The sequence below is a fragment of the Callithrix jacchus genome, chromosome 15 (assembly GCF_049354715.1).
Source record: "Callithrix jacchus isolate 240 chromosome 15, calJac240_pri, whole genome shotgun sequence".
Taxonomy (NCBI): domain Eukaryota; kingdom Metazoa; phylum Chordata; class Mammalia; order Primates; family Cebidae; genus Callithrix; species Callithrix jacchus.
Window position 1 is genome coordinate 82946680 of NC_133516.1, and position 22772 is coordinate 82969451.

The 22772-nt window shown below is 35.9% G+C and overlaps 1 protein-coding gene across 10 annotated transcripts in view; it reads left to right on the plus strand.

Annotated features, from left to right (window-relative positions):
* GSK3B (glycogen synthase kinase 3 beta) overlaps nt 1–22772 on the plus strand; it is a 221919-nt gene that overhangs the window by 178107 nt on the left and 21040 nt on the right. For 5 of the 10 annotated variants that reach the window (XM_017965209.4, XM_078352070.1, XM_078352069.1 and 2 more), the window contains 2 exons: nt 2736–2922; nt 19326–19424. In XM_017965209.4, coding sequence (XP_017820698.1) covers nt 2736–2922; nt 19326–19424 — 286 coding nt within the window. Of the gene's footprint in view, nt 1–67; nt 107–2735; nt 2923–19325; nt 19425–19669; nt 19719–22772 lie in introns of all 10 variants that reach the window. The other 5 variants (XM_017965207.4, XM_017965211.4, XM_054246270.2 and 2 more) reach the window with 2 other exon arrangements.

Genomic DNA, 22772 nt, shown 5'->3' on the forward strand with positions numbered 1-22772 from the left:
TGCTGGACTATTCTCTTTTGGATTGACTTCCCCTGTTTGGATTATTTCACTGCATTATCATCTTTAGGATTCGTCAGGAACAGGACATTTCACCTCAGGAGTACGGGTATGTACTTAATTTTTTTTTTTTTCCCAAAATTTCAGGGCAGGTCTATAAAACTTGGGGGAAACCTTTTTTGAAAGGCTAAACAATTATTCATTCTTGAAATGTAATAGTAAACGATGTAAGTAGCTGCGATTTCTGTTTTTATTCACTGTATGGCATAGGTTTTGCTTATAATATATTTAGATTGTCAGTCTCTTGGGTGATTCATAGACATCTAGGCTGAAGTTTGGGAATTGTGGGGGTTTAAAATTATTATTTCTATTGCAAGAATAAATATTGATGAAGATCCATGAAACCAAAGGTCTGTGTGTTAAGCAATGTCAATGAGTAAGGAAAGAAGTGACAGCAGAAGCTTCTTTAATTAAAAGACACATTTCAGTTCTTGGTGGTTTCCTTTTCTTTAGAAGCAGAAATAATTCAGATGAGCTAGTTTCTAGTTTTCCCTATAATTTTTAGAAGTTGTGTGCTAACTCACACTGTATTATGGTCAGAAATCTGAACTGTGGGAGATACTGGGTTTTGGCCCCACTTAATTTTCCACTTAACCTTTATTCACTGAGTACTGAACCAAGGCTTTTCTCATCAAGAATCTCTTAAGGGTTTAAAATAACAATGTATACTTTTTGCAAAGGCAGGTTAAATCTTGATTTTTATGTAGGCTCTTGGAATGTATTATTTTCTTTATAGTTTTTAACTCTTGAACTTCATGAGTTAAGATTCCCTGACAAATATATGCTAATAAATATTTTAGTACCAATATGGATGATCACTTGTAGCCAGTAAAACACCAAAATATATGGGTGACTTAAAAAAATATTGAAAATAAGCTTATAATACTGGTTTATTAATAGCTTTAACACAAAATCTTGGAAAATATAACATGAAAATTTTTTATTTAAAATAACTCACCATCCATCTATCCTACATTTGAAAGTTAGCGGGAGATACTTATTTCTTCCTTTGGTGCTACTTTTAATTCCACTTATGTGCTGCCATATTGGTGCAAAAACATTTTGGATTAGCTAGCAAAATAAATCTATATACCATCAAACAGAAGCAAACTTGCCCTCAGGGATAAAATATACCAATAATGTTTAATATTTTTATGAAAATTTTCTGGGTTCTCCCACTGATTATTTTCTTTTTACATTCTGTATTTGATTATGGACTTTGGGAGCAAGAGAGGGGACAAGAACAGTGGAAGAGCTAAACATTTCAATAACTCAAAGGTTTTCTTGACTGAGGCAAGTCAGAGTATTCAAAAGAATAAAGATAAGGCAGGTTTTGACCTTATAAAAAGGTTTTCTTTTTCACATATCCAAGAAATTGACTAAGACCTTAATGTTCTGAAATAAATTTCTAAGAGCCTACTTTACGTAATTTCTCAATTTTCATGGAAAATGTCTTTTTCAATAATAAACTAAAATAAAATCTTTTCACTGTAGACAATACTTATAGTCTCTGGAAAGTCTAATGAGCTCTGTGGTTGTAACTAGTTCTACTGACTGTCAGCATAAGTGAACAACCAGATGTTACATTAACCAATCTTACTAGAAAATCTTAGTCTCCCAGGCTGCTTCATGCCCTGTCACAATATGAATGGGCTTTTCTGACTTATAGGTCCATTTCCCTCCGTTTATACATGTCTACTTGTCTGTCCACCTCCATCATCACACCTTTTATTTGGTTGTGTGTTCTTCCTATCAAGGGATATATGTCTCATTTTTCTTTAGTTCAAAAGTTCCTCATCTGTTTATTTCTATTCCTTCCCTTTTTATTTTTATTTTGTAGCTGGTCATAATTTAGAATTAAGTATATTTCTATAGTTTTTTTATTGATTAGTTTTATTTTATTTAAGACACAAATGAGTAGAAAGCTATCTACTCCTTTAAGTAGATTAATTTAATTGAACTTTCCTTCAATATAGCCTTCAGTTGACTTTTTCCATGTCTCAATCATTCTTAATGGATAATATATTTTTCTCTCCTTGATTAAAACCTTGGAATATTTATTCAAATGAGGGAAATCTGGCCACATCGATGGTAATAGCTACTTGAGAAAAAAATATAGGACATTTTATCAAATTCTAGTTTTTCAAGAATTTCTTCAAATAATGATAGGCTCTGTTTATTGGAGATAATCAAATCAGTAGCATTTGTAGACCTAGAGTAAATAGCTCTTCTTTCTTTTAAGATATTGATTGCCAGATTTTTCAACAATGCTGCCCATCATTGACAGTTGTTCTGCTAAAAAAAAAAAAATGCAAAAGAGGCAAACTTTTATTTACTGCCATAGCAGTGAAAACTTTAAAATTTTAAAAATGTTTTTCTAGTTGTGCTTGCCTCCAGAATGTAGCCTTTCCCATGTGCCTGTCATATTTTGTATGCATGTCTGATTGTATTGCTTTATGGTTAGCATATATAGATTTTTTTCTCCGAGCATTTCTCATATAGTCTTAATCAGCAGTTCACCACTGTGAAGCATATGCACTTAACTCTTTCCATTCTAGAAGGTCTTTTCCCAAATGCAACCATGTTTCTGTACATGGTAGGAATTAAGTCATTACTCACAGGGTACTTGCCTAGATTCATATAACATTAATTATTCTTTCCCTTTTTTTGTACTGCAGGTCTTCCGACCTCGAACTCCACCAGAGGCGATTGCACTGTGTAGCCGTCTGCTGGAGTATACACCAACTGCCCGATTGACACCACTGGAAGCTTGTGCACATTCATTTTTTGATGAATTACGGGACCCAAATGTCAAACTACCAAATGGGCGAGACACACCTGCACTCTTCAACTTCACCACTCAAGGTAACTCCAAATACTTAGCTCTTTCACCATTTCTAGGAAAGCTACACACTGGGTGTGAAATGACATTCCATTAATTAAAATATGTGGAGGACAAAAATGGACATATTAAGTACTTATGAAGGTGAAAAGATTATTCTTTCTGATTTGCTGGCCACTACTTACATGGTTTTGAACAAAAGACTAGCACATAAAGAAGCTATGCCTATTGGAAAACTTTTAATTTTTAGCAGAATATAATGTTGGCACATGAGAAGTTACAGAGAATTCAGTGAGTGAAGTTTATCACTAATTGGATTGATGTACAATTTCATCTTTAAGTTTGGATCTGAAACTTAAAATAGTAGCATTTCTTGCTTCCGTAGAGTTTGGATCAATTTTTTAAACCTGGAAATGAATTGGTGGCTGTATTTGTATAAATTCAGTTGTCTTCCAAACAGGAGGAAAACTAGAATCCTATAAACCCTTTCTAAGAACTTACACAAACGATAGAGACAAGGAAGGAAATTTCCATCCCCTCTGAGACTTGGTACCATTGCTGCTGTTGAGAAAATATTGAAAAGAAAACTAACTCTGTGCATTGGTGGTTTCTGGGAGACCTTGGGGTATTCACTTTTTCTTAACCATTTCTGTGTTCAATTTTTCTTTTCTTCCTGATTAAGACCTAAGTGATTCATTCAGTCACCCTTCCTCTGATGACATGGCTTTTGTCCTATACTGAGCATAAGAAGTGTACAATTCATTATTTTAAAAAATCACAAGAAATAGTAATATGTTGACTGATAAGTAAGCATACTCAGGCTAGAAAACAAAAAAGGGAGATGTAGAGCTTTCTATCACCAAGAAAGAAATATATTTCCTTTATTCATATATAGCATATTTACAAGTCTTTAAAAAAAGAAAAAAGAATGAAGACTGTTTTATTTTTGTATTTAAAAATATTATGTTTGCCCAGCACATTAGATATAAATGTGATGTATGTCTTTAACATTTATGTTTTTGAGGGTTTAGAGATTCATTTATATTGGGATGTAATGCGTATAGACACAGTGTGCAGTCTCTGTGATTATCAGAGTGCTTATGTGATTCTGTGAGTATCAGTGAAAAAGTGGACCCTGTAAACACAGTCATGTATTGTTTAATGATGCAGATATATTCTGAGAAATGTATCATTAGGCAATTTTTGTCCTTGTGCAGACGTCATAGAGTATACTTAACATATACTAATTGTATTATTCAAAGTGCTATCATTTTGAGATTATGGCCCCTTTTTAAAAAGTGTTAAAATGCTCTGTCTTAGCACCCATTCTGAAACTGGGATATGATCACAAAGTAGTACTTTCTCCCGGTCTTTGTAAATCACCATTGTTAGTATTTTTGAATAGTGTTTCTATGTAAAGACACAGATGTTCAGGGAAGAGGTTTTTTTGTTTGTTTGTTTGTTTGTTTTTTTAAGATGGAGTCTCACTTTGTCATTTAGGCTGGAGTGTAGTGGCGTGATCTCAGCTCACTGCAACTCTACCTCCCTGGTTAAAGCGATTCTAGTGCCTAAGCCTCCTGAGTAGCTGGGATTACAGGTGCCCACCACCACACCTGCTAATTTTTGTATTTTTAGTAGAGGCAGGGTTTTGCCATGTTTGCCAGGCTGATATTAAACTGCTGACCTCAGGTGATCCGCCTGCCTCGGACTCCCAAAGTGCTGGGATTACAGGCTTGAGCCACTGCGCCCAGCCTTAATGTCATTCTATTTGATACTCTATATTTGATTTTGGAGCAGTGTTTCCAAATGGTGATCTTGTTCTCTAAGGCAGCTGTAACTGTTATACAGATGCAACTTGAAAGCACATACTAGTTAGTAGTAATTAATGGATGACCAGAATAAAACTGGGTAATCCAAGGGGTTGAAGAAGGACAATCAGTCTTACAGTTGGTTGCATAGCTAGAGGAAATCTAGAGAGAGAAACATTGTGGGGGCCCGGATGGAGGGTAAGGAGTATTAGTGAGGTTCTTCTACAGGCAGCATAAAGCACTCCTCCTTCCTCATAATAAATTGTCAGTGATGCCTGCAGCACTACTTCCCCCAAATAAAATAAAGATCTACATACAGTAGGTGCTGTGCTCATTGAATGTTTGAGTGCCATGTACCACATTAAATAAACATAGTATTTATTAATTTATGCAACCAGTATATCTTGGGCATTTCTAATGTTCCCTCTGGTTGTTACTACTATTGTTTTAATTGGTAAAGTAAACCTGCCCTATGTACAGAACTATAAAGATTAAACACTTGAGTAAAATATAGTGTTTTATTAAGGTAAAGCTTATAGCAAAGCTAACTGCAATTTGATGTTTGTTACTGTACCAAGGAGTAATTAGCCATAAACAATAATTAGTATTACTTTAATATAATCACAAGAAGCATTTCCTTATTGAAATAGAGGAAGGAGAGAGAGGAGCAGGTATGATACGGACAATTTTGAGATCTTTCTGATTGCCTAAATTCGTAACTCAGGAGAATATCAGATCTCTCTCATTTTTCCAGCACTGAAGCTTCAGTGTTTCAGGACCCATAACTGACAATATTATCTGCATTCAGATGTTGGAAATTAGAATAAACCTTTGGCACACCCTCTTCCTTCTGTTTCTTCCTGTCGTTAGAATTCAAATTCAGCCATAGCTGAATCAGACCTTAGGAAGCAAATAGAATCAGGAAAGCCCAATAGGGATCAGTATTTTCTTATTAACTAATTTGTTGCCTATTCCAAGACTAGGATATATTAGGGAATCAGTTGCTTTGTATGTTTAAAGGTGAGTTTCCCCCTAACTCTATCCCACGTACCCAATCTCAATTTTTTACCTTATTTATATGAAATTTTATCAATTGAAATTATTTTAGAAAACATTGTCCTCCTCAGAGTATAGGGTAGGATGGGGGTGGTAAAGGGTAGCTTATCCATTTAGTATAAGCTAATGTGAACATTCTATTCCTCTACCACTTGGCTGCATTATCTGACAGAATGGTAGCTTTGTGGGGAGGTAAGTACAAGTGGCAGCATGTTAGCTAGGCCAGAAGATGTGGTGATTTTGTAACTCTAGGGAACTGTTTAATTGAGAGTTGAAATAGGATATTTGGGACAGCCAGGCAGCCAGTGAGCAATATGTTGACTTAGACTGAATATTTTGGGGTGGAGGGGTACAAGTATCTGGACATGAAGAAAGCAGGTGATTAGATAGAAGTGTTCCAGAAAGCAAGTAAAGAAAAGAACAGGCTGGACATGGTGGCTCACACTTGTAATCCCAGTACTTTAGGAGGCCAAGGCAAGCAGATCATGAGGTCAGGAGTTTGAGACCAGCCTGTCCAATATGGTGAAACCCCGTTTCTACTAAAAAATACAAAAATTAGCCAGATGTGGTGGCACATGCCTGTCGTCCCAACTACTTGGGAGGCCGAGGCAGGAGAATTGCTTGAATCTGGGAGGCAGAGGTTGCAGTGAGCTGAAATTGTGCCACTGCACTCCAGCCTGGTCAACAAAATGAGACTCTGTCTAAAAAAGAAAAGAAAAGAACAGTAAAAGGAAGATTGAGATATAAAAAATTAGAAAATATTTTTTGAAAAAGTATGACAGAATAGGAGAGTTATAGAATAGGAATTGATGAAAACATGGAATTGAAAATGAGTTGAAGACAGGGCAACAAAAGCAAGTGTTCTAGAATCCTAGCTCATCAAAGGTTTATATTTATTTCATTTGAAAGCAGTAGGCTACTTATTTATAAAATCTATTATAATTCATTATTTATGATAATTCGTAGATTCCATATTTGTAACAATGATTTTTAAACCTATTTTCCTGTTATAAAATAACGATAGACATAAATATGGTCAGCTCATCTATTTATCTGCCTGTGTCCTAGGCATTTTCTTCTGGCTTGCCTTATCCTCACACACATCTGAAGTGAATATAGTATTTTTACTACCTGAGATTGATTAAGTATAGGCATACATTGTCTTATTGAGCTTCACTTTATTGCATTTCACAGATAGTGCTTTTTTTTTTAACAAATAAATAAAAGTTTTGTGTCAACTCTGTGTTGGTCAAGTCTTTTGGTGCCATTCTTCCAACAGCCTATGCTTACTTTGTGTCTCTGTGCCACATTTGGTAATTCTTGCAGTATTTGGAGCTTTTTCATTGTTATTACATCCATTATGATGATCTATGATCAGTAATTTTTTGATGTTACTGTTGTGATCGTTTTGGAAGTTTGTATTGAACTTAATTGATCAATGTGTGTGTTCCAACTTGCTGACCAATCAGCCAGTCCCCATCTCTCTCCCTCTCCTTGGATCTCCCTGTTCCCTGAGACACAGCAGTATTGAAATTAGGCCATTTAATAACCCTACAGTGGCCTTTAAGTGTTCAAGTGAAAGGCAGAGTCACACATACTCTCACTTTAAATCAAAAGCTAGAATGATTAAGCTTAGTGAGGAAAGTATGTCAGAAGCTGAGATAGACCAAAAGCTAGGCCCTTTGTGCTAAACGGTTAGCCAAGTTGTGAACGCAAAGAAAAGTTGTCAAAGGAAATGAAAAGTGCTACTTCAGTGAACACACAAATAAGGAAGTAAATAGAGATCAAAACAGCCACAACATTTTCTGAAGGCAAAGCCTAATCCAGAGCAAGGTCCTAATGTTACTCAATTCTGTGAAGGCTGAGAGAGGTTGAGGAAGCAACAGAGGAAAAGCTAGCAGAGGTTGGTTCAGGAGGCTTAAGGAAGGAAGCCATCTCCATACCATACAAGTGCAAGGTGAAGCAGCAAGTGCTGATGTAGAAGCTGCATTTTATCCAGAAGACCACTAGCCAAGATCATTGATGAACATAACTACACTAACCAACAGATTTTTCAGTGGAGACAGAACAGCCTTCTATTGGAAGGAGATGCCATCTAGAATCTTCCTAGAGAGGAAAAGTCAGTGGCCTGACTTCAAAGCTTCAAAGAATAGGTTGACTCTCTTGTTATGGGGTAGTACAGCTGGTGATTTTAAGTGGAAGACAGTGCTGCTTTACCATTTCAAAAATCCTGGGGTCCTTAAGAATTATCCTAAATCTACTCTGCTTGTGCTCTATAAGTGGAAGAAAAAAGGCTGCATGATAGCACATCTGTTTACAGCATGGTTTACTGAATATTTGAAGCCCACTGTTGAGACCTACTGCTCAGGAAAAAAAGATTCAAAATATGACTGCTTATTGACAATGTACGTAGTCATCCATGAGCTCTGATGGAGATGTACAAAGAGATGAATGTTGTTTTCATGCCCACTCAACATCCATTCTGCAGCCCATGGATCAAGGAATAAGTTTTACTTTTATGTCATGTTATTTAAGAAATGCATTTCACAAGACTAACTGCCATTAAATAGTGATTCCTCTGTTGGATTCAGGAAAAGTAAACTGAAAACCTGGAAAGGAGTCACCATTTTAGGTGTCATTAGGAACATTTGTGATTTGCCAAAGATGTTCAGATATCAAACATTAACGGGATTTTAGAAATAGTTAATCCCAAGCCTCATGGATAACTTGGAGGGTCTCAAGATTTCAGTGGAGGAAGTCACTACAGATGTGGTGGAAATAGTAAGAGAACTAGAATTAAAAGTGAAGCCTGAAAAGTGACTAATTTGCTGCAGTCTTATGATAAAACATAAATGGATAAGGAGTTACTTCTTATGGATGAGCCAAAAAAGTGGTTTCTTGAGAAGGAATCTGCTCCTGGTGAAGCTGCTATGTTGAAATGACAACAAAGGATTTAGAATATTCTATAATCTTAGTTGAAAGCAGCAGCAGGGTTTGAGAGGATTGACTCCAATTTTGAAAGAAGTTCTACCAGGGTAAAATGCAATCAAACAGCCTTAAATGCTACAGAGAAATCTTTTGTGAAAGGAAGAGTCAATCAATGTGACAAACTTCATAGTGTTTTAAGAAATTGCCACAGCTATCCTAACCTTCAGCAACCACCACCCTGGTCAATCAGCAGCCATCAACATCGAGCTGTAAGACCTTCCACCCACAAAAGATGACTCGCAGGAGGCTCAGGTGATCATTAGGATTTTTTTAAGCAATAAAGTATTTTTAAATTAAGATATGTGTGTTGTTAACTTTTTTAGATGTATTGCTTATTACCCAGTTAATAGACTATAGTGTAGGGTAAATTTATCAGTTACATACAGTAGAAAACCAAAACATTTGCATGACTCACTTTATTGCATAGTCTAGAACCAAACTTCTAGTAGCTCTGAGGTACTCCTGTATCTTCCAAGGTTATTCTCAAATTACTATGAACTCCGAGATGGGTCTTGTTGGTTTTTAGACTTATTATTTACAATAGCCATGATAAATCTACATGGAATAGGAAGACTTGATAATATGTAGAACACATCAACAGAATAGATGTCAGAATTATTCTTCAGTACTTTCTAAATAATCTGGAAGAGAAAAATTTATGTAATCAGGTATACTCTTCTGGGCAATGAAATGCTATGTAGGCCAGTGGAGACACATCACAGGGAGAACTTGGGAAAATTTATAAGTGGACTAAAAGGGGACAGGAAGGATTTAGTTCGGGTAACTACAATAGTAATGACAAATAATGAGTGATTGTATTCAAATTTTAGGCTCTAAATTATCCGTTTTTTATAAGAATTTGTATTCCCTGAGATTATTTGGTCCACCTTGCTGCTTTTGACATACTCTACTTGGGAAAATGTAGAGTGGTATAGGAACAGACAATCAAAAACTAATATCTTGAATGAAAGTTCTGCATTTAGTTTGGACAAATATATTTCCAGAAGCCCAGAATACTGGTGGTATATGATATATAACCAAGACAATAAAGAAATGCAACGTTACAGGAGCAAAGAGTAAGTCATAACTAAAGCCTAGTTGCCTCTAACATAGTTGTAGACCTTGGCCAACACATGATCCCTACCTGAGTTTCTCTATTTAAATAAATGAGATTGTTGGATTAAAGGACATATACATCTTCAAAATCTTAATTATAAAAATGAGTTGACTCCAGAAAAGAAAAAATGACAAAGCTGAAAATGTAGACCACAGTAGGATTGAGATACAAAATAAATAAACATAGAAAAATCTAGACTGGTCCCTTCAGAATCAGTATTATTTTTAAATGCCCAATAAGTTTATTTTTAAAATAGGATTTGAAAAACTCAGTAATGCCTTATTTATTGCACTTCATTAAGAATAGAGTTCTGGGCTGGGCACAGTGGCTTATGCCTCTAATCCCAGCACTTTGGGATGCCAGGGTGGGCAGATCACATGAGGTGAGGAGTTTGAGACCAGCCTGGCCAACATGGTGAAACCACATCTCTACTAAAAATACAAAAATTAGCCAGGCATGGTGGTGGGTGCCTGTAATCCCAGCTACTCAGGTGGCTGAGGCAAGAGAATTGCTTGAACCCAGGAGGCAGAGGTTGCAATGAGCCGAGATCATGCCACTGCACTCCAGCCTGGGTGACAGAGTGAAACTCCATCTCAAAAAAAAAAAAAAAAAGAATCCTAGCATTTGAATTGCTGCTCAAAATAATACACAAATGTAATGGGGCCCTCCGTTATTAAGTCATTTAAACCTTTTTGTGAATAGAGAGATAATAGTGTCTGTATAGCACTTTTAACTATATAGACAACCACTGGAAATTATTATATGTACATAAGAGGTATAGTACACACATGAGGCAATCAGACTTCTTGTAGAACAAAAACAATGTCTGCCTATTTTAGTGACTCCTTTTTGGGGATCTGCAGTATGAGCTCTTTCAAAGCTAATAAAGGAAAATTCCCTTTTATCTCATGACTGCTAGGTATTTTATTACATCACTGTAAGAGGAGATCTAGTCAATAGAGAGGTTGATTTCTTCCCTCTGGTTACACATTGATTACTGCTCTCAAATTTGTCCTCAGCTTTCATACAACAGTTTGTACAAACACATTACCACCACCACCCACCTGCCCCCTCAGAAAACTAGGAAGGTTATTACCTGTCTTATCTTATCAATGAATTTTGGGATCTTGCACTTGGAAGAATAGAAACTTTTAAAGGAAATATCAGGTTTTACCAACTAGATGTAGGTTTCTTTTTTCCATTGAAAAAGATTGCTTTATTAGGCATATTTGAGTTTATTCATTTTGTCTTTTCATAAGAATTTTTCTTCTGTGCTTTGCAGTATAAAACAACAGTGCAGCAATATTTAGTTAAATGAGTTTTGTTAACTTTTTGGTTGATACCTATTTTTAAACTTATTTTGCTTTTGTTTGAATTGTGCATTAAAATGTTTGATTATGGAACACGTAATGATTGATGTACCATCAAAACATCTGTAGTTTTCCCTAATAAACTACTATGTGACTTTTTAATGAATAATCTTCATGACATCTTCAGTTGGCTGAAGAAATTTTTATCACATGTCGTTTTTTTCTAAGTTTTCTGGAATTTCTTGCCATTTTGTTTTTAACCATGTCTCTGCGGTAACAGTCTTTTATCCTTTCTATTTTTCATTTCCCTCTCACTTCCCCAGAGCTATCCCACTTCATCATGGACCTTTTTGTTCCCTTAATTATTCCCCTACTCTCAAACTTGGCACACATGTTTAATAAATAAATGTTACCTTATTTTTCAATTTCAATCTCTTCTATACTCCTTCTCTGCCTTCAAGAACACATACACTCTGATCCTGAGAAGTGCTGTTGCTTTGCTGTTTCTGTCCTCCAGAATGCCACCATTTTTTCCATTCTTTCACTGTAGTTTGTATTCACCCTCACTGACCCCATTTTCTTATCACTCATTGCCATGGATAGACAAAGTGATTGGAAGTAGGTAGTAATGGTTGGGATTGAAAAATAAACCATTTTGAACTGGTTGAGACAGCCCCATAGAAGTGCTCTTAGTCTGTCCCCATAAAAAGTGTGGACTTAACGGTAGCAAGAATAGGACTATAACAAGGGTGAAAGGAGACTTCCTCACAGGGAAAAGGTGTAGGTAACAGTTAACAACCTCTTTGAAGTAGAGAAGAATGAACAGATGAAAGCAATAGATCTTAAGGATTGCCTATAATTAAGAAAGAGAAGAAGAACAATGGGGTATAGAAGTTGGAAGGATGTAGAACTGGTAGTGATTGTTCATTTTAGAATTATTAACTTTTAGGGTGTTTGTTTGAAAAAGGTTCACAAAGTACTCCCCTTCACATCTTGGACGCCTCCCTCACCCACACTCCATGTCTTTGGGTGTGGCAAAGCCTCCGAGATTCCAGATACTCTCCTTTTCATTGTCTTCTTAATTTCTTCACTTTTTTCACCTTACCTTTCACTAGTTGCACCTCTCTCCTTATCCAAAACCAAAATAACAGTCTACTACTGAAGGAAAAAGAGGGATTTTTTTTTTCCTCTTCTGAGACGGTTCAAGCAATTCTCCTGCCTTAGCCTTCTGAGTAGCTGGGACTACAGGTGCATGCCACCATGCCCAGCTAATTTTTGTATTTTTAGTAGAGACTGAATTTCACCATGTTGGTCAGGCTGGTCTCAAACTCCTGACCTCGTGAGCCACTGCACCTGGCTGAGGATTGCTTTTTTAAGCCCATCATGTCTATGTGTCTGTATAGTCAGCCTTCTGTATGTGTAGGGTCCAACAGCCCTGTATTCAACCAACTATAGATTGAAAGTATTCAGGGTGGGGGGATCCAATAAAATAGAACAGTATGACAATAAAAAATAATATAAATTTTAAAACAATTGTATAAAACTATTTACATAGTATTTATATTGTATTAGGTATTATAAGTAATCTAGAGATAATTTAAAGTATACAAAAGGCTGAGGCCCGAGAATCGCATGAACCCAAGAGGTGGAGGTTGCAGTAGGCCAGGATTATATCATTGCACTCCAGCCTGGGTGACAGAGCAAGACTTTGTTTCAAAAAATAAAATTAAAAATAAAGTATATGAGAGTCTCTGTGTAGGTTACCTATAAATACTACACCATTTTATGTAAGGGACTTGAGCATCTTTGGATTTGGGTATCTAAGGAGGTTTTGGAACCAGTCCCCCAGGATACCAAGGGATAACTGACTATACATTACATATTCTTGTCCAGGCTAAGACACGAACTGTTATGGCCTTCAGCTGGGCATTCAGATACACAGAATGATAGGTGATGTAGTGAGAGACAGTAAATATATGGGAGAAAATGGGCAGCATGGGCCATAAGGAGAGAGGGACCACAGACCACTGATACTCAGTTTATTTTAAAGATTATTTTTAACATTGACAAAATGTCTTACTAAAATCTCCAGTCCTCTTTTCATTTAGATATCGGGTACATGGTTATAGAGATGTTTTCATTTGACAGTGCCCCTGTCCTAAGTGGTTCCCTTTCTTGTCAGATTGTTTTTTCAGTTCTTCTTGTCAATTTCTGTTGATTAGACAAGGACAATTATCCGCTTATTTCCCTATCCTGGGACCTTCCACACTATTTCATGTTCCGTATTGTTAGATAGATGGATGTGTATGTGGGTGGGTTGATAGATGGATGAATTTTCAAGAAGCCTTTCTATTTTATATAATTTTAATTTGGATGGTAAATCTGAATTTCTGTAGAATAAAAACCACATATTTTATTAATACTTCTTTGTACCTGGAGCCATAAAGTCTTCAGCCATCGCAATTGCTAGGAATTATTTTGCTTTCCTGTGTATAAGATTGTGGGTTAAAACTGAACTGATTCGAAGTAAAATGCCATAGGAGCTTTCTGTTCCTTAGTGAGACCCAAAATAGCTACCAAGTCTGATTGTGAGAAAATAGTATCTCATAGAACCTGATAATTAGGGAATGGTCTTCACCTGTCTTCCGGGGAAGACTATTTGTTGAGCTGGACTAAATTTTCTCCTCTAAGAGGAAAGGAAAGTGAATAGTCTTCTCTCAGTTTTCAGCTTTCCCTTTCATTCATTTTTAATAAATCTTAGGATCAATTTATTGCTTTTCTTTACCACAGTCTGATATCATTTAGTATCTAATTTAGTACAAAATTTGGATATTTAGGTTCTGACTTGAATAAATACTACTGAGAGGGGCTTTGCACCAGAAAACATTTTTAAACTGCTGCATTAAAAATACATTTTCCCTTGCTAGGGGCTTAGAGGAAGGGATTAATGTGGAGTCACTGCTTGTGGGTTTGGGGTTTCCCTTTGGAGTAATGAAAACGTTTTGGAACTAGAGGTGATGGTTATATAACATTGTGAATGTACTAAATGCTGAATCATGCTGAATTGTACAATTGTTAATGGTTTATGTTAACATGAATTTTACCTTAGTTTTAAAAAAAAGTTTTTCTTGAACTTTTTGAAGTTCATACCATATCTGTGAATTGCCAAAGTTGTGCTGTAGCTCAGAGGATAATCTCCTCCTGTAGCTAGTTATGGTTATGATTGTTCCTTCAAACTGTGATACATATTAGAGTGACAATTAGTACTTACAGGCTAAATACTTGAGTAACAAGCATAAAGCAGGGTTATTCATGTAACTGGGAGAACAGTCACATTACCTAAAACTAACAACAGATGCTTTTATGTGCAGGCTCACTACCACTACTTGCTACAGATCTTGATTCTTCAAAGAAATAAGTACAGTTGACAGAGACAGCTTCCCCCATGCAGATAAAAAGCCTATTTCAAACTTGTGAAAAGTAACAAAAATAATCTGAGTAAAGAAAAGAACTGGATAAAGACATTTTCAGTTTTAATAAAAGCAGTGATACATTAAACAGATGTTTTTCAAATCCTTTTTCCATTTGTGTCTAGATAAGTCTTATCTGCCATTGGCTCATAAATAGTTGGGTAGGTTGATCAGTAGATCCAGTTGTACATACATGTATAGACACACATTCTCATTCATATTTTCTTTGCTATGACACCACCACCATTTAAAAACATAAAAAATATGTTTGTACAGTATTTCCTGTAGTCTAATATTGCCATAGTGGGACAGGAAAACCTAATATATTTAAATCAATGAAAGGTACAAATATGTGTTATTAATATACCTACTCCAAAACTTTGGCCACCACCTTTCCCCAAGATGCCTTTAGTTCTCAGACATAATTTTAGCAGATAATGCCTTTGTTATATATCACAGTAATTTTGTGGGCTTTTTCTATAAGTTGATTACTAACTCATTTAGCTAGTTTGAGATATAGGTTTGTCATGTATGTTTTTTTTCCCTGTTAAACTGGTAGTTTGTTTTTGTTTTGTTTTGTTTTGTTTTGTTTGGTGATGGAGTTTCGCTTTTGATGCCCAGGCTGGAGTGCAATGGCATGGTCTTGGCTCCCTGCAACCTCTACCTCCTGGGTCCAGGCAATCCTCCTGCTTTGGCCTCCCAAGTAGCTGGGATCACAGGTGTGTGCCACCGCACCTGGCTATTTTTTGTTTTTTTTTTTTTAAAAACTGAATTCCTCTTTTTAAAATTATTATTATACTTTAAGTTCTGGGATACATATGCAGAATGTGCAGGTTTGTTACGTAGGTATTCATGTGCCATGGTGGTTTGCTGCACCCATCAACCCATGATCTATATTAGGTATTTCTCCTGATGCTATCCCTCCCCTAGCCGCCTGACCTCTGACAGGTCCTGGTGTGAGAGAGTACTCTCCCTGTGCCCGTATGTTCTCATTGTTCAACTCCCACTTGTGAGTGAGAATATGCACCATTTGGTTTTCTGTTCCTGTGTTAATTTGCTGAGAATGATGGTTTCCAGCTTTATCCTTGTCCCTGCAAAGGACATGAACTCATTCTTTTTTATGACTGCATAGTATTCCATGTTGTATATGTGCCACATTTTCTTTATCCAGTCTACCATTGATGGGCATTTGGGTTGGTTCCAAGTCTTTGCTATTGTAAACAGTGCTTCAGTAAACATATGTGTGCCTGTGTCTTTATAATAGAATGATTTATAATCCTTTGGGCATATACCCAGTAATGGGATTGCTGGGTCAAATGATATTTCTGGTTCTAGATCCTTGAGGAATTGCCACACTGTCTTCCACAATGGTTGAACTAATTTACACTCCTACCAACAGTGTAAAAACGTTCCTATTTCTCCACATCCTCTCCAGCATCTGCTGTCTCCTGACTTTTTAATGATTGCCATTCTAACTGGTGTGAGATGGTATCTCATGGTTTTGATTTGCATTTCTCTAATGACCAGTGATGATGAGCTTTTTTTCATACGTTTCTTGGCTGCATAAATGTCTCCTTTTAAAAAGCATCTGTTCATATCCTTTGATAGGTTGTTTTTTTCTTGTAAAGTTGTTTAAGTTCCTTGTAGATTCTGGATATTATCCCTTTGTTAGATGGACAGATGACAGAAACTTTCTCCAATTCTGTAGGTTGCCTGTTTACTCTGATCATAGTTTTTTTTTGCTGTGCAAAGGCTCTTTAGTTTAATTAGATCCCATTTGTCTATTTGTCTTTTGTTTATTGCTTTTGGTGTTTAGTCATGAATTCTTGGCCCATGCCTGTGTCCTGAATGGTATTGCCTAGGTTTTCTTCTAGGGTTTTTATGGTTTCAGGTCTTACGTTTAAATCTTTAATCCATCCTGAGTTAATTTTTGTATAAGGTGTAAGGAAGGGGGCCAGTTTTAGTCTTCTGCATATGGGTAGCCAGGTTTCCCAACACCATTTATTAAATGGGGAATCCTTTTCTCATTGCTTGTTTTTGTCAGGTTTGTCAAAGATCAGATGGTTGTAGATTCATGGTATTATTTCTGAGGCTTCTCTTCTGTTCCATTGGTCTATATATCTGTTTTGGTACCAATATCATGCTGTTTTGGTTACTGTAGCCTTTTATTATAGTTTGAAGTCAGCATGATGCCTCCACCTTTGTTCTTTTTGTTTAGGATTGTCTTGGCTATACAGGCTCTCTTTTCGTTCCATATGAAATTTAAAGTAGTTTTTTCTAATTCTGTGAAGAAAGTCAATGGTAGCTTGAGAGGAATAGCATTGAATCTATAAGTGACTTTCAGCAGTATGGCCATTTTCATGATATTGATTCTTTCTATCCATGAGCATGGAATGTTTTTCCATTTGTTTGTGTCCTCTCTTATTTCTTTTAGCAGTGGTATGTAGTTCTCCTCGAAGAGGTCCTTCACATCTCTCGTAAGTTGTATTCCTAGGTATTTTATTCTCTTTTTAGCAATTGTGAGTGGGAGTTTGCTCATGATTCAGCTGTTTGTCTGTTTTGAGTGTATAGGAATGCTTGTGATTTTTGCACATTGATTTTGTATCCTGAGATTTTACTGTAGTTGTTTATCAGCTTAAGGAGGTTTTGAGCTGAGATGATGGGGTTTTCTAAATATACAATCATGTCATCTGCAAAGAGAGATAATTTGACTTCTTCTCTTTCCATTTGAATACCTTTATTTCTTTCTCTTGCCTGATTGGCCTGGCCAGAAATTCCAATACTATGTTGAATAGGAGTGGCTAGAGAGGTCATCCTTATCTTCTGTCAGTTTTCAAAGGGAATGCTTCCAGCGTTTGCCCATTGAGTATGATATTGGCTGTGGGTTTATCATCAGTAGCTCTTCTTATTTTGAGATATGTGCCATTGGTACCTAGTTTATTGAGTGTTTTTAGTATGAAGGGGTGTTGAATTTTATCAGAGCTTTTTTTCTGCATCTGTTGAGATAATCATGTGGTTTTTGTCATTGGTTTTGTTTATGTGATGGATTACATTTATTGGTTTACGTATCTTGAACCAGCCTTGCAACCCAGGGATGAAGCCGACTAGATTGCAGTGGATATGCTTTTTAATATGCTGCTGGATTCTGTTTACCAGAATTTTATTGAGGATTTTCACATTGATGTTCATCATGGAAATTGGTCAGAAATTTTCTTTTTATGTTGTGTCTCTGCCAGGTCTTGGTATCAGGATGATGCTGGCATCATAAAATGAGTTAGGGAGGAGCCCCTCTTTTTCTTTTGTTTGGAATAGTTTCAGAAGTAATGGTACGTCTGGTCCTGGGCTTTTTTTGGTTGGTAGGCTATTAATTACTGCCTTAATTTCAGAACTTGTTACTGGTCTATTCAGGGATTTGACATCTTCCTGGTTTAGTCTTGGGAGGGTGTATGTATTCAGGAATTTATCCATTTCTTCTAGATTTTCTAGTTTATTTGCATAGAGGTGTTCATAATATTCTCTGATGGTATTTTGCATTTCTGTGGGATGAGTGGTGATCCTCTCTTTATCGTATTTATTGTGTCTATTTGATTCTTCTCTCTTTTCTTCTTTATTAGTCTGGCCTAGTGGTCTATTTTGTTAATCTTAAAAAAACAAAAAAGAGTTCCTGTATTTATTGATCTTTTTTTTTTTTTTTAAGGGTTTTTCACATCTCTATCTCCTTCAGTTCTGCTCTGATCTTAGTAATTTCTTGTCTTCTGCCAGCTTTTGAATTTGTTTGCTCTTGCTTCTCTAGTTCTTTTAATTGTGATTTTAGGGTGTCGATTTTAGGTATTTCCTGCTTTCTCCTCTGGGCATTTAGTGCTATAAATCTCCCTCTAATCACTGCTTTAGCTGTGTCCCAGAGATTCTGGTACATTGTGTCTTTGTTATCATTGGTTTCAAAGAACTTATTAATTTCTGCCTTAATTTTGTTATTTACCCAGTAGTCATTCAGGAGCAGGTTGTTCAGTTTTCCATGTAGTTGTGCAGTTTAGAGTGAGTTTTTTAATCCTGAGTTCTAATTTGATTGCACTGTGGTCTGAGAGACTGTTATGATTTCCATTCTTTTGCATTTGCTGAGGAGTGTTTTACTTTAAATTATGTGGTCAATTTTAGAATAAGTGCTGTGTGATGTTGAGGAGAATGTATATTCTGTGGATTTAGGGTGGAGAGTTTTGTAGATGTCTATTAGGTCCATTTGGTCCAGAGCGGAATTCCAGTCCTGGATATCCTTGTTAATTTTCTGTCTTGTTGATCTAATATTGACAGTGAGGTGTTAAAGTCTCTCACTATTATTGTGTGGGAGTATAAGTCTCTTTGTAGGTCTCTAAAAACTTGTTGCTTCATTAATCTGTGTGCTCCTGTATTGGGCGGCTTCTTATTGCATTAATCCCCTAATTTTTATATTTTTAGTAGAGATAGGGTTTCTCCATGTTGGCCAGGCCGGTCTCAAATTCCTGACCACAGGTGATTCGCCTGCCTCAGCCTCCCAAAGTGCTGGGATTAGAGGCGTGAGCCACCATGCCTGGCCTAAACTGGTAGTTTAATGCAGAATCTTATTTTTACTGTTACCAATGAAATAGTTTTGCATATAAAGTTAAGAGTGGACTCTAACATTTGTATCTTAACCTTCTATAGAACTGTCAAGTAATCCACCTCTGGCTACCATCCTTATTCCTCCTCATGCTCGGATTCAAGCAGCTGCTTCAACCCCCACAAATGCCACAGCAGCCTCAGGTAAGAACACTCTAAATCTCCTGTAAAAACATACTGTTTTTCAAAAAGACATTATCACCTTTCATTTCATTTGATGAGTATGAACATTTAATACCTTTTACAAATCAAAACTGCACAGCCAAATGAGTAAACGTGAATAAAATTTTTTGCTTTATTTCCAAAAAGCATAAAACAAAAGAACTTGGCAGGTACCTTATATATAAGATATAAATATCTTCTGATGATGTTAAATTCTGTCATCTTAGCAGGAGGATCATTTGAGGCCAGGAGTTGAAGACCAGCCTGGACAACATAGTGAGTCCACATCTAAAAAATAAAAATAAATAAAAAAAACTTTTAAGTTATGATTTTCTTATAATTTCAATAGGAAGTCAAATCAAATGAGATGTTTATAGCAGAAAACATATAAATATATTGTTATTGAAAATAATTTACTTTTGTTTTATCCCCTTGAAAATAAATTATGTAGCATACGGGAGAGGCAAATTTTCAAGAATTATAAAATATAAATTGGTATAATCTTTTTAATCATTTGAGAAGGCTAAAACTGCAATGCAAATATGTTTAACCAAGATTTAGATCAGAATGTGACAAGACTCTTATATACAAAAAAAAAAGAAAAAAGAAAAAAGAAACCATTCACGGTTTAGAGCTAGGGTGTACTGCTAGGCCCAAAGCCAGGTGGGACCTGATTTAGTGAGAATCAGTGTCCTTGCAGATGTTCTGAAAATATCCAACCCTTAAGAGTGAAGTAATGTTCTTCCAAAGCATAATGGCTGGATGCTTTTTAAATTATAGGTAGCACAATTAGGGACTCAGAATTTGGTACCTTTTTTTTTTTCCTTCTCCAAAAAGCTAATGGCAGGAGCTGACCCCATTTTCTTTAAAGTCTTAAACTGAAACTGAGTTGGATCAGATCCATTTTTGCCTAATGGCATTTATGCTGCAGAAGATAAAATCTTTCATTGCTAGTTCTTATCATTAAACAGTAAGGTCAATTTGACCATGTCCCATTGTTTGATATGGTATTCTGTCTGTCTAATCTTAATCTTTTAAAATGTTGCTAATAAAGATTGAAAACATTTCATTCTAGTTCATGTCCTTACCTTCTCTAGGAAAAGTCTGGAAAGAAAGGTTTCTTTTCTTATTTCAAGTTTATCAGCACACGCTACCTTGAGTCATTTGAACTTTATTGGTTGTATTAGTGTTTTATTCATTTTTACAGATTGAGTATACTGAATCTGCTTTAAAATTTTAAAATTAAAATTTGTAATGTAAAAGGTTCTTTTTAAACTATGACCTATTTAGAATCAAGATAGAATTGCTTTGAGCCATTAACAAATTTAATACTGGCCCAGGTTACATTAATTGTTCAAAACATGAAAAAGATCCTAACTCTGAACTAACACATTTACTTGTTGAGCTGATTTCCAGAGTTTTACTAGAATGTCTTTACACTGTATGTTAAAATGACATACCAATTTGGGATTGGTAGGTTTTGAGCAGTTTAAAGTAGCTTTCTTAATGTAAGATACCAAACTAGTTAATGATTGTGACTCACGTTTTTGGGCAAATTTTCTGCTTAGTAGGAGCCTAGTATAACCTGATTTTCATGTTTTGATACAAGTGACAGCAAACCAAAAAAAAAAAAAATCATATATATTGTTATGGCTATAGAAATCACACTTCAACAGAAAAATGGAAACTGACATTGGACTTTGACTCTTGAGAGTTTACTCTGAAGTTGAATTGGGGTATGGGGAAGTTAATAGAAGAATAGTAAGCTGAGGTCAGAGCTAAAATTAGTTTCGAGAAATGCATGGCTCGATTACCTTAATAGTTACCAAAGAGGATATTTAGGTATTGGTCTGAGCTAAAGTAAATAAAGGAGTGTTACAATTCTGTTCAAATTTCCCATTGTTCATTAGATTAAAAGCCTACTTGTGGCTTAGAACAAATGGTGTTTCTGACCCAACTGTTGAAGAAACATTTCTCTTTTAGGGCCTCAGATTTGGTACTGTAAGAGACATAGTAAATGAACTTAGCATTATTCTAACAAGCAGTGTGAGTTTCATATAGATACTTTTTAAAAAGTTCCCTTGAGAGTAACCCAAAGGCATAACACCACAGTATAGTTAAACTAGTTATAGTTTTCTTTGGGGCCATAGTAGTGAAGGCTCAAGTATGTCACCAAACATACCGCAGGAAATGCTAGTCTAGACCAAGTGATTGATTGGTTGGCCTTCTGACTGCCTGTAGTTAAAGATTTATGTATATTTTAAAGAATTTGTCAGTGTGAGTTACATTCTTTTGAAAGACCTTAAAATATAATGTCGTCTGTTTGTCTTAGATTAGATTTGGTTTCGTTATCCAGAAGCAGTAATAATAAATATCCACTACATAGAGTTGTAAGAAGTAAGATATAAAGTATTCAGAGTGCTTATTAGCACTTTGCCTGCCCATACAGTAGGCTGTCAGTGAAAGGAACCTGCTGTTGCTATTTTTATTACTGTTATTGCAAAATAAGGACGCATCAGACATGTTTTTTAAAGCCATGTGGAGAGCAGGGTTGACATCCATCCTGTTATGACAAAAGAATCTATGTCTTGTCTTTCCTGGATAAATGGACATGCATCTCTCCACACAGAGTGCGGGACTGCTAAGCTACAGAAATAGCCAAAGCTTTCCTCACAGAGCATTTCAGGATCTGCTCCAGAGTGCAAAAAAATAAACTGTTAAGCTATAAAGCTCCAGAAAGGAATATCTGAACCTGGAAATATTTCAAATTTTAAATTTTCAAAGAATTTCTAATCACCCACCTAAGCTACATTACCACAGTAATATACCCCAACATGCCCTGGGGGAGAATTAATTAGAATATGAACCCCTCAGTAAACTAGTTGTCATACTTGATTTTAGTCAGTGTAATGGAGCACACAACATCAAAATCTTAATGGCTCACCCAGCCCAAGTAGGCTTAACAAAACGCTGCATCCCCTATTATAGAAGAACTAATTACTTTTCATGATTATGCCCTCATAATTATTTTCCTAATTAGCTCCCTAGTCCTATACATTATTTCCCTCATAGTTACAACAAAATTAACCCCTACCACTACTATAAACACTCAAGAAATCGAAGTAATCTGAACTATCCTACCCGCCATTATTCTTACTATAATTGCCCTCCCATCCCTATGTATCCAGAACAGATATGTACCACATAACAGATGAAATTAATAAACCCTACTTAACCCTTAAAGCCATTGGTCACCAATGATAATGAAGCTTACAAATACTCAGACTATGAAGGCTTGGCCTTTGATTCTTATATTCTACCAACATATTT